Source organism: Salvia splendens, chromosome 7 (genome assembly GCF_004379255.2).
Source record: "Salvia splendens isolate huo1 chromosome 7, SspV2, whole genome shotgun sequence".
NCBI lineage: Eukaryota > Viridiplantae > Streptophyta > Magnoliopsida > Lamiales > Lamiaceae > Salvia > Salvia splendens.
Genome location: NC_056038.1, coordinates 1,566,924 through 1,580,169, shown reverse-complemented (window position 1 = coordinate 1,580,169; position 13,246 = coordinate 1,566,924). Strand labels below are relative to the sequence as shown.

Here is a 13,246-nt window from a genome sequence, read left to right as displayed (position 1 = left end):
GTTGCGGCCTGCAGGGTTAGAGCAGTTATGGCCTGCGCCGTAACTGTAAGGGAATGATGACGTGGAGGGGCCTTTGGGCTAGAAATGGGGACGGGGTTATTGATGCTCTAACACACGTTACAAATTAGTGATAAAGTTCCAATAATTATAGGAAATATTTAAAGAAAAGATCTTGGTTGAAATCCCGAGGGATGAGGTAGGCACACGTGTATGTTGCCCATAAATGGAAATAAAGGGTTTCCAATAATTCATCTATTTTAATTGTGACTTGCATGAAAATATTTTAACCACTTTAACATGTTGTCGAAAGTTTAATCTATCTACATATCAAATATTATAGAATCCCAATAAATTTTATAGATTTGAGTATAATTAATCATGTACAAACTATTGGTCAAAAGTAATTAAGTCGAAATGCCATATTAATTAAAAAGAAGGTAATCTTTGATTGTGCTAAAAAGAATAAATTTTTTTTAGAAAGAGTTCAAATTGTGGGCAATAGAGCTCCACTTATATAAAGTAGAACAAATTAGAAAAGCATGCAATCGTTGGCCCAATTTGTTATAAATCAATCTATTTTAGTACGGAAAAGAAACAATTTATATTACCACTCATCAAAAGTTCTTCAAATCGTAGGGCTAGTTTTTGACTGACAATTGATAATGCAACACATGCATATGTCAATATAAATATCTTAATTACTATCCAGGTCATTGTTAACATAAATTTTATTGTTTTATACCTTCATTTTGATTCTAACATCTTAAATATTGCTATAAACATTACTTATAACTTGATAAATTACATAAAAATAAAATATCAATTACTATGGAATAAAGATTGGATAATCCATATTTTGGGCTTGATACTAAATTTAGTATTAGTAATATAGTACTCTATTTTATTGTGTAGTGTCCGAGTCATTGAATTAATGGATCAGGTTGTTTTCGATAATTATGTAACTAATAACCAAATGTAATGAGAAGTGATGCACAATCAACTAAAATGCTGCAAAAATATTTAATAAAAATTAAGACTCCACCTATCTCATTCTAACTGATACATTTTCTTTTTTAAAAGTCATATTCTAAATGATAGTACTGCACTTATAAATATAGAAGTATAAAATCTCGTATTGAATTATAAATGATCCACTTAGAGTGAGACTGGAGAGTAATAATAATAATAATAATAATAATAATAATAATAATAATAATAATAATAATAATAATAATTTGTTGGGTCATACTAGCTTTTACATAAAGTTTTGACTAGTCAAAATTGAATAAATTGTACAAGCACCATGTTTTAAAAATATTTTAAGACAACATGTATCAAACAGCTTTTATCAGGCTATCATACCTTTTGCTTTGCTAAAAGTTTTCTTTTAGACTCTTTGCACAATTTTATTAGTACATATTTTTTCAACAAAGGCTAGCCTATACTGGATTTTAGATTATAGGTTCGAAGTATGGTGATGAATTTCATTTACATTTTACTATCTTAATAGATGACAAAATTATTTGAATTTATATAGCTTGAATATTTTATGATTAGTAATCAACATATAACTTCCGAATCCCAATTGTATAAGATTGATAACCAATTGAGATTTTATATCGTGGTATTTGTTTCGAAGAATAAAAAGTACTCCCATTTAAACATAAAGATATGATATTGCATAACATTGAACTAATTAATACTGAATTATAGCCATTTCATAAAATTCTCATATCCTCACTATTGGGGAATCAATTTGAGTTGTAGCTTACATCAATTTCACTAGTTTTGTCTAGTGGCATATTCGTAGTTGGCCCAAAATTCACTACTCATAAATTCAAATGGATATAATCTTTAATAATGGACAATAGATGAAACACTAAAGTGAACCATAACACCAAAAATTAGAGATAGTTGTAGCATCATAGGATCAACATCTTCAAAAGCCAAATTTAATTGAGTTCTCGCTATCACATACTGACGATAAGATCGGTCAATCAACTCCCAACCCCACATGAACACGCTATTATCCTGGCTCTAGGCCGCAACTCGCACTGATGCGGAGGTTCCAATCAATGCACATAAGGAGATATGTTGCTTCCAGACCGTACATTGCACCGCACTGGACTGCATCGATAGGTGGGATTGGGGTGGGTTTAGGGGAGGGGGGGAGGGTTCAATTTCCATTTTTTAAGAAGGTCAGCTCAGCGATGCACAAGAGATCACATTTTTTTCATTCTGCGACAGTTATTTGAGAAGGCCGACAATGCACGACTATCAAGTCAGGTGCATCGCCTCAATCTTGAAAAGCCGAAAGTAGACATGCTTCTCTACACAAAAGATAACAAACTCATGACCTCCTTTAATAAGATCTTATTGGAGAAATTCGATCACACACCAACAAAAATATTGAAGAATTACAATGTATTTGATGTATTTAACTAACTTATTATGCAGCTCCTAGTTAAAAAGTGTTACATATATACGTCATGGTATATAACACAATGGACACTTGTGATTTTAGAAATAAAAAAGGCAAAACTTTAGGATTGTGGATCTTTTTTTAAGAAGCTTTTGAGGAAAGCTCCTTTGTCATTCACTCAAATACCATTTCCATTAATGGACATTCGCATTTCTCTCTCCACTTTCTCTCTCTTCATTGGCTATAAAGAAAGACAGCGAAAGTGAAAGCACGATTTGAGTGTCATCCCCTCTCCTTTTCCACAAAATCGTTGCCCAATCACAGCCATCCAGACCGCGAATGAGGTTCCGCCACATGGTCCAATCACATTGCAGCAGACGTGTCTCTGTTTTTGTCCTTATGTCGTCTAATTATTTCATATGCACATGTAATAACTTTACGACAATATATATTTAACCATATTTTGTTTGTTTATTAGTATGGTTTAGTGTTATAATGACGAAAATGGAAGACACGTGGAATGTTAATAATAAGAGTATTTGTCGATTCCTTTGTCTATAATTTTGACGTGTTTTTTGAAGTTCTCTTTTAATATTAGTCTTTTTTATTCTGTCTTATTTAGTTCATTTTTCTTGATACGATTATTATGAATTAGTAAAATTGCACTATATCAAATCAATTAAGGCAATTCGAAAAGGAATTCAGACCATGCCAATCGGAACGAAGTGAGTGTTATATTTGGACGTTAATTTATATCGGAGTGTGCACAAAAATTTAATAATGGAAGTGTCGTTGCATCTTCTTCCATCTCGACTATGTGATTTTTTCTTCTTTATCAATTTAAAACTATTTAACTTTTCAGTGCAATTCACTACTTGTATTTGAATTGCAATGACACGTGGGACAGATTTTCTGTGACGTCCCGGAATTTCGATATCCGTTTTATTTGGATAAGCCGAATTTATTAGCCTAATCCTCTTTGTAAGGACGTGTGAGTCAATTGTAATCGCCGACGTTGAATCGAATTAAGTATTCTGTTGAGGAGGAAAGTTTAAGTGCAACAAGGATTCCTTTTTCGATGGCAAGAATTGAAATAAAAGATTATAGGAATTTTAATTGGAGATAAGCATACCAGGTGGGCTTTCTTTTAATATCCAGCACTATAGTGTGGATATAAAGCAAATGTTTTGAAGTTATGAAATATCATCTTTTCTCAAAATGGAACTGCAATTATTTCAAGATGTTGTCATGCCATAAATGTTTGTTTTGGTGAAGCTTGTCTGTGAGGCTAAGTGCCTCTTTTGTTTTGGTAACCCCAAAACGTAAATCGAATTCGGGTCTGAGAGTGGGTAAAATCCCAACACAGACTTGTGTACACGTTGAAGAGTCGTGAGCCATCCTAGAGAGGTTGGCCGGCGAGGGTGCTTGTTGAAGGTGGCCACCTTCACGGCACACTAGATTAGCAGACATGGTTGGATACATCAAAGAGCTTAGACTGCAGTCGGACTTTTAAGATCACAAAAGAATTTAGTATGCTCGGGCCTTTTAAGAAACACCCCCGTGTGATACTGTTGATGGATGACAACTTATATTTGTATGTTTTGTTTTCGGCACGTGTCCACTGAGTACTCATGTACTCAGCCCTGCATGTATTTATAAATGTGTAGGTTGAACGTCAAGATGGAGAAGAATTGATCAGAGTCGATGCTATTAAACAATCGTGTGGATTTCTCGACGATTCGTGTCTTCATACACGAAGTCGTTCAGTAGGGACCTATTCCGCTGTGTTTTGTTAAATGAGAATAGTAATGTCTCATCATTAAACTCTGATTCAGTTGACATGTCAAATTATTCTATTCTGAGATTGTATCAAATACTTGGCTTCTAATTTGTGGTATCAATTGATTGGCCTTTCGGCAAGTCCCTTGAGTTCTTTCCTCGTTTTGTTAATTCCGCTTATTAGTCACGGATTTCCCGCTTTTGCTATCATTAGCAAAGTGCGGTCGTGACATTTTCCTACTCAGACAAATGTCGATTCTTCAAAACATTATGATCTAGGTAGAACTGAAACCCTATCATTTTCACCTTTGAAATTAATATTATGAATGTTTATCATAATTTACATTAGAAATTTAAGGTCATTGCTATGACTTAAGTTCGTAACTTGAAATCTCGATCGAACATTCACGATTCAGACTTTCTCTTATTATAACTGTGAATCAAAGTAAAATTATGATCTAATTCAAAGGGATGGGGAAAGTTATGAGATTGAGACGAATACAATCAAATATAATGATTTAAATAATAATTTATCCTATTAATTATTGTCCAAACAAACATTGTAGGTCAAGACTAAGAAGTATCCAAACAACTTTATGGTCAATGGTCTGGTTTTAAACTGGACCCATTTGTTGATGGTTCAAACCGTGATGGGTCGGACTCGGAGCGACCCACCCACCCACTTTCCTTTTTCCTAATCTATTGAACCAAGTGTTCATCTTCTACCCGTTAAATCCTACCAAATTAATTTACTTCAAATCTTTATAGGAGTACAAATTTAAATAAATATCTATCCAATCAATCAATTTTTTATATTAAAAAAATTTAAATTAATATTTACGAACGTGGATATTTGTAGACTTATCTTTATTTAAATGATTGTTTGATTCTTGCAAATTGGCAACCAGCCCAACGGAATCTAATTAGAGGATATTCCTAATCTAAGCCTCGAATAGGCCACGTACGTGCCTTGATTTCATGCATTTTGAATTTATTCCAACTTTTTCTTTTTAATTTTTTTTATACTTTTGTCTACAGTTTCATGAGCATTATCTTGTCTCAATATGTTTGGAATTTTCTCGTTGCTCTAAAATTATTTCTTTATTTTTATATAAATTTCCCAGCCTCTCTTTTTCCCATTTCCATGTTCGATTCGACTTCTGGAAAATTGTTCTTCCCATCCAGAATATTTATTTTGATATATAAAAACAATTGGTGAATATTTTAAAGTTTTGAATTGAATTCTTGAATCCGTACGTTATCATCTTGATTCATTTGTCATAGTCATTAAATGTCCGCCGCTAGCTCTTTAATTAAAATGAGTTTTATATAACTTATTTTAGTGTAAATTGATGGTAAAATCATGGTAAAATTATGACAAATGGATCATTTCTGGTTTGTCGAATACATTTCAAAAATAACAAATAAGGGTTAAAAAGTTCTAAATGGTTCTATTATTTTAGTTTGTAGGCTTAAAAAGATATTGATTAGTTGTCTGATACAGACCAAACAGGAGAACTCATCCCAAAAGACTAGCCTGTTAGGAGAGAGAGCTCATTTAGTCTATATACCCCACATCAGTTGTTCTCTCACAACCGATGTGGGAATTGAGTCCGTAACATTCGACCCTCCTTTAATGGCCAACGTCCTCGTTGGTCACGACCACGTTGGTCACGGCTGGTTCTTTGCCACGCCACCACTCCGTGGGCCACCACTCCGAGTTCTCGTTGGTCACGGCGGATTCTTTGCCCGGCCACCACTCCGTGGGTCACCACTCCGAGCGGTCCCAAACGCACTCGTTGGTCACGGCGAGTTCGTTGCCCGGCCACTACTCCGAACCGTTTGGGCTCTCAATGAAAGCACCAATTGATACAGACCAAACATGAGAACTCATCCCAAAAGACTAGCTTGTTAGGAGAGAGAGTCCATTTAGTCTATATACCCCACATCAGTTGTTCTCTCACAACCGATGTGGGAATTGAGTACGTAACATCGTCTATGTCGTCATTTAATATACGTATGCATTACTATTCATCGATATCACCGTACCAAAGCTTACACGTGCACTGCATTAGCTCGAAAAAAATAGTTGAGGTAATTGCGATTTTTATTTTTATTTTTGTGATTTGTCTTCGAATTTTGAAGTGCTGAGACAAACTACAATTTGATAAACTTCGTGATTTATGGTAATTATTCGCCCTCTATTTCACGAAATCATAAGTACTATAGAAATTACTACCACATTTGAAAAAAAATCATTTCTACCTTTTCTAGACTACGCTATTTAATTAGTAAATAAGTGAATATATAGTTGATTCCAACAAAAATAATTAATTTGTTAATCCGTAGCAAACCTAGCTGGCCATACCACTAATCCCAGAAAGGGAATGACATATTCGAAAAGTATACAAAATTGAGTATAAACAGAATATTTTTGTGAAAAATGGGGTAAAAAAGATACTTACTATTACTAGTGATGGGCATATTTGAAAAGGGAATACTTGATAAAATATCAAGTTTTTCACCATAATTAAAATTATCTAGAGCAGCAGAAGCTCCAGTTAATACGTAAATACAGGCTCCACCATAAAGTTAAATACTTCAATAAAATTCCAGACAAAAGTTAGCATACAAGAATTAGTATATATGTCTACTTCGCTATAACTAATTAATAATAAATTTTAATCGAGGGTTCGGGTTGTCATTTCGTGTGATCAATTTTATTGACGAACGTCACAATTGTAGCTTAACAGGAAAACTGAACTATGTTGCGCCAACACAGGGTGCAATCACTCTTAGTTATAACACAAAAATTATGAGCATAATCATCATATTTTCAAAATTAATAAATTGAGCTTTGATTTTTATTTTTATGTAACTATGTTTAACGGTCATGATTGTAATTTCTAACTTATATGATGTGCGACATATAAATTCTGTTATATTTATTATACACTATGAATGCACTCACAAACATATACATAATGATTTATAATAGTACTAAACATTTTTTGTTATGTTATGTCGTAAATTGATACCTTATTGTTTGGTTCCCTAATCCAATAGAGAAAAAAAAATAGAATTTCCAAATTGAGTGCTAAACATCTGCAAAAGAAAAAGTGGCAACTAGTACATGAGTGCTATTTTTGGAACGACATTTGTGTGCCAAGGAAAAGGCATAAAGCTAGCTAGGGTTTGAGTTGTGAGATGCTCTCTTTGATGGAACTTAGAAAGGATAAGAGGAACTAAATTTGTGACCAATATTCACATTAAGGAAATTATTAATTTATTGGGTGTCCGTACAAATTTTAACTTGATTTAGGTTTGATTATCCTTTTTGATATAACATAAATGTTTAGAGCTCAAATGGGTGAATATCATAGTAGCATACTAGCAGTAGATAAGCAATTCGAAATAGAAACAACATTATCAGTATATAGACAAAAAAACATTACATAAAAACTACTATAGGATAGAACACGATAACTAATAGGCCCACAAAACAGACACAAGGTAGCCACAAATTATCATCACAAATACTATTAGTAAGTTTTAATTTGGAAATAGTTGTTACAGTTGTTTAATTAAACGTTAATGCTTGTTTTTTTCCCAAGTATTTACTGTTTATTTATAGAAATAGAGTGCACTTTATTTTTCACGTTCAATATTTTTTTCAAAGTTTAACACTTCACGTATGTAGCATATCATTCCTCTCATTGTTATATCAATGTGTTACATATGATATATGTCGAATATAATGATAATTGTTTATTTTAAGCAATTATTATAAAATTATTGTCTACCTATGAACACCCACAAAATTAAGATCATGGGTACACAAGGCTTTCCACTTACCCTAATTTGCGTATCAAATCTTCATCTCTTTATTATTGCCATCATTGCCAAGTATAGCAAGACAAGATTATTTGTTACCTACGAGATTTTGTTGTCAGCCTATAGTATTTTGTTCCGATTGCAATCTAATCACAGCATTTTGAAAAGTAATGTACACGGTACGGATCCAAGTGGAGTCGGAGATAGTCGATCGAGTCCACGATGAGGGCTGGTAGACGCCATTAAATTCAGTCTTCAAATTTAGAGCTGCCGTCGACCCCATTGTGATGTATCTTCACCCTAATCCTTCGACTTTGAGGATGAGGTTCACTTCTGTCTTTGTCTACCATCAATTGTCGGTGACGGCTGTCGCACCGCCGCTGACTTCTAATGTTGCAACCTTTTTCCTGCTAAATTGACGTTGTTGCACTCGAATTTTAAAGATATACATGATAAAACGATTTAGTTTTGAGCATCAGCAATAGTTGTGATCGTGAACAATTTTTTTTTAATCTATAGGATTGACTGAAATTCAATAAAACACTTTTTAAAATTATAAAATGTACCGTGAGACAAAGCACATATTTGGGATGTAATACAAAAAAAATGTTCAAGAATTGGGATTTGATTAATTAGCTAATAGGTTTATATGTCTACATAGGATGAGACACCACTTATAGATTTAGTTGTCGGGTTTGTGGAAGAAAATTTGAAGCTAAATTGATTTTTTGTTGGCTACATATTTTCCTTTTTCCATTTTCCAATAATTTGATAGAAGTATGTCAATATTTGCTTTATGATTATATTTTCTTTGAAATGCCACTAGCTTGAAGTTTTCTTATTTTCTTAAAAATATTCTTAAAGATTTATTTGTTTTTAAATAATAGTATCTATTTTGGAATATTTTTGTGTTGGATCGCGAAATTTAATTACTCTTGATATACATTTATAAAAATATCATCGCATATTATATAAATTTTACTCATAAATAGCCGATTATATTTTTATATTTATTTTATTAGGGGTGAGCAAAATATCCATAATCAAATCAAAGTGATGTTATAAAATTATGTTCCCATTATTGGTTAAGAATGATTTTTTTTAATTTCAAACTATTTTTACAACATTTTATTTAAAATCATATTTAAATAGATGCTTTATTGAAATATTATTTTATTTAAATATTGTTTACTTAATATATAGTGTTCCGTAAATAGTGTGCACTCCATGATAAAACCGAGCCCTAAATAGTGGTGTCTTTGTTTTCTACCGCAGTTTTTGATTAATAATATTATTTACGTTTTCAAGAAACTAGGATTTCTCTAATTACATACCAATTCAACTCATTCACAAACTCAATGATATCGTAGAACTTTGAGTGTGTTTCAACAGCATCGAGCCATGGCTCACAAACACACTTGCATGTCATAGCGTCTCGAGTGGGCTGTCTTGAGACATTATTAAAAATCATAGGAGTAATAACTAATTTTTTACTATTGGTTTTTTAGTAAAAAATAATTCATAGAATTTCAAGTGTCAAATTAATGGATATTTCGAACCTGTTTGAATTTATACATTCTCAAAATTCAAAATTTCAAATCGATTTGAATTTTGCAAAAATTAAATCCGAAATATGAATATCCACACCTATTCACCTAACTATTGCTTTATAGACATGTACTAGTAGTATTCATAGAGTCAAATCAATGGGCTTCTAGTAGACTTTGGGTTGGGCCTAAATAGTGAAGATCCATATTAAAACTCGAGGCCTAATTCACTAGTACTTTTTTTCCCTCAAATAATAAAAATAAAACAAAATTATCTGCAAAATCAAACATGTTGAATTAGACGAAATGGATATGAAATAGCCCCATTCACGATTGATTATAGAGCGAAAGGGCTTCGAATCGAGCTGGAACCAGACAAATTCCACAATAATTAGGGTAAAATTGCTCATAATTTAATCCACGGAGACGATGCGGCGGCAGGGCGGGCACTACGGCGGCGAGTCCGGCGGCGGAGGAGGAGGATACGGTAGCGGCGGCTCTCAATCGCATCAGAACAGCAAGTCAGGGTATTACCAGGGGCGACACGAAGAGCAGCAGCAGCAGCAACAGCAGTCTGGGGACAAGGAAGGAGCTCAGCATAACAATCAATGGCGGTGGGAAAGAGATGGCCCCGAAGCTAAATTGCCGCAAGCTTCTATGTCTCCCACTGCGCCTTTCTCCGAAGGCGAGTTTTCTTTTTAATTGATTGTTCGTTTGAGTTTGTTAGTAGTTTTCTGGCGATTGAGCTGGTGATTTTGTTGTAGTGTTTTTACGTTAGTGTGAATGCTGCTTTTGCACAATTTATTCAATTGTCTCGATTGAAGCTGTTATGTGAATTGGTTGTGTAATGTGGTTAATTTATGAGAATTGATAGTTGAAATGAGGTTAATTAATCGATGGTTAATTTGTTTCATCGATTTATTTATGGAAAGTAGAGGTTTTGCAAAGATTGAACAAACCCGCTTGCTTGCTTAAACATCAGAATCTAGGAGCTAGCTTAATCTTAAGCTTAAGATTATATTACTGTTGTTTGGCTTAAGATTTAGGATGCTGCTTGTAGAGAGGTTCGTTTCTATTTTAAGAGGGCAATCTGTATTACCTGCCAACTGTTTGATAAAAGATTCCTACCACGAAAAGGAAAAGAGATTAACTTCAAACAAGACTCCGAACAAGATAATAATACTCCAGATAAAATAACTACTAGTAATAGATAACAGATAACTATGAATCCTTCAACTCTATCTTCTTTGCCAGCCTCAAACTGCCTCCACCTTGGATGCCAGAAAACTACATTCAAGAGATAAAAATTGAATCTTTTTGCTTGATTACAATAAAGCCATCCGAAAACACACATCCGAAAACCGGATTTTTCAAAAGGTTACTTCTTTCCTTAACCCTATTGCTTACGAGCTTGAAGTACTGAAATTTGATTTCTTGATGAAGTTTTAATTAGCTAACTACATGCAAATTAAGTGGAATAAATCGAAAGAAAAAGATACCTCCAAAATGGTGTTGCAGTAGTTGCAGTTAACATAACAAACAGGTTCAGCAGTCCTCTGCTGCATTTGTTGCCAAATCAACCACCTTTCTTGGGCCTGTTTGTATACCTGCCATGTTCGAGCATTCGTTGTTTCGTATCATACTTAGGTTTAATTGGAGATTGGCTGGGTTTAATTCAATAGTTCTTGGCTTTTGCAATTTTCCAAAGTAACTAGTAGTACTCCTATTTATTGAAAGAAATCAGTGAAATGTTTTTAGCTACCCCTATAACACTCAGAACCAGGTATGTCATTGCCTAGTGCAGGCTCTAGTAAAATCTTTGCTAAGTGGTGTCTTCGATCATAAATTGCTTTGTTTTTCCTTATAGGTCAAGGGCGTGATGCTCCCCGATCCTATTACCAGAACCAGAGGATGGATCCCCGCATGCCAGTGGAGAGACAGGGTGGAGGAGATCCTAGATCTCAGTCCCATGAAGAGGATATGGATATAGGCTATGAAGATAATCGTATGCCGCCGACTTTGGAAGGCCTTGAACAGAGATTTGTGGATGATATCATGAAACTGAGCAAAGAACAAACTGATGCAGAGGATGCTGAAAATGCTAGGCATAGGGAGGTATGTTCCGGCTCTGTTTTTTATGTGAAGTATTTTGGAAATATTGATGAAACTTATCAATTCTTCTTTTACGGGTCACTGTGAGACACCGGGAATAGCAGGAAACTTTAATTCTTATGTTTGCAGATTGTTATGGTCAATGTTTTCGGGAGGATAGCTTATTCTCTCTTTAAACCGAACAATCTAATTTCGTTGGCTGTATACGAATACATCCTCAGTTATATCGAAACATGGTTTTCCTGCCCAACAGTGGATTCCTTCGTCACATAATATAATGTTCGCCTAAGCTTTTCTAGTAAATGGTCGAAAATTGTCTCTTGAAATCAGCCTAACCATAATCCTTTCTGTGTAATTGTGTTGCAGAGAATAAACGCAATCAATGTCAAATACGAAGAGCAGTTATTCGCCCTCCGAGCCAAGCACGTCGGCTGGAGAGACGAGTTTCTCCGGAGAGAATCTCAAGCAAGGCACCAGCAATACCAACAAATCGTCATGGATCAGTATCCCGCCAGTGGAGCTGGTGGCCCTAGTACCGACCCTCGAGGTGCCAACGCAGGATCGGGTGGCGAATCACACCGCTCTTACAACTCAGACTCGTACGACTCTTACAGAGAACGGGGGCCCCGATACCCTGCCAATGCTAGGGATCACGGATACGAGGCTAAAGCTCCGTACCCAAGGGGGCGCGCCTACGAGTCTGCCTCCCGTTATTACTGAGTAGGTGTTTCCCGAACCGGCATAGCTTTGTATTGGTAGTTGAGCTACTGAAATCTGGAATGACTTGCCACTTTCATATTTTGGTGGATCTGATCATTTTACACTATGTGGCTCTGTGTTAGACTTTTGTGTTCATACTTTTTTTCTTCTTTTAGTACCAGAATACACACAATATATTTCCTATTTTTCGGGAAAAGTAAATAAGTATTAATCAAATTGTTTGAATATTTATTGGTTGGGTTAACTGGTAAAATAAGAAATAAAAAACAAAATCGTTATTTCAGTTAACCTAAAAATTGATTGGTCAAAAGTTTTATTGAGAATTTAATGAAAGAATGATTTTTGACATACTTGGAAAATATTTGCAATCTGAATAATTCAATAAAATTTAAATACTATTAATTCAGTTTGAAATTTTCGAATATTCAGATTTGGTTAGGCATTTTTTTTTCTTCCAAAATTGAATTTTCAGTTTTGTTCAAATTGATTTTTTTAAATAAAAAAATTCCAAAAGTCAAATTATATACGTTATTGAAATAATTATAACTTGAAATTATATACTCCCTATCCCTATGTCTCATTCAAGATGGTCATCTTTCCTTTTATGTTTGTCCCAATCAAGATGACCCCTTTCCAATTTTGGAAATAACCTTCTCCTTCCTCTCTCCTTATTAAAATATTCAACTACATTTTTCATCTGTACTTTATTTCATTTAACAACACCTCCTAAAATCTCGTGCCACTCAAGAATGTGGCAATCTTGAGTAAGACAGAGAGAGTAATAATTAAAATTTTGACCCCCACCACCATCCCATCCATTCCCCAACTACAT

The 13,246-nt window shown here is 34.2% G+C and overlaps 1 protein-coding gene across 1 annotated transcript; it reads left to right on the top strand.

Moving 5' to 3' along the window:
- Positions 1-9,866: 9,866 nt before the first annotated feature.
- LOC121741985 (ATP-dependent DNA/RNA helicase DHX36-like) lies at positions 9,867-12,641 on the top strand. Its single transcript, XM_042134981.1, has 3 exons — positions 9,867-10,267; positions 11,450-11,697; positions 12,061-12,641. The coding sequence occupies exons 1-3, from the start codon at positions 10,012-10,014 to the stop codon at positions 12,412-12,414; spliced, it is 858 nt and encodes a 285-aa protein (XP_041990915.1). The 5' UTR covers positions 9,867-10,011; the 3' UTR covers positions 12,415-12,641.
- The last annotated feature ends 605 nt before the right edge of the window (positions 12,642-13,246 follow it).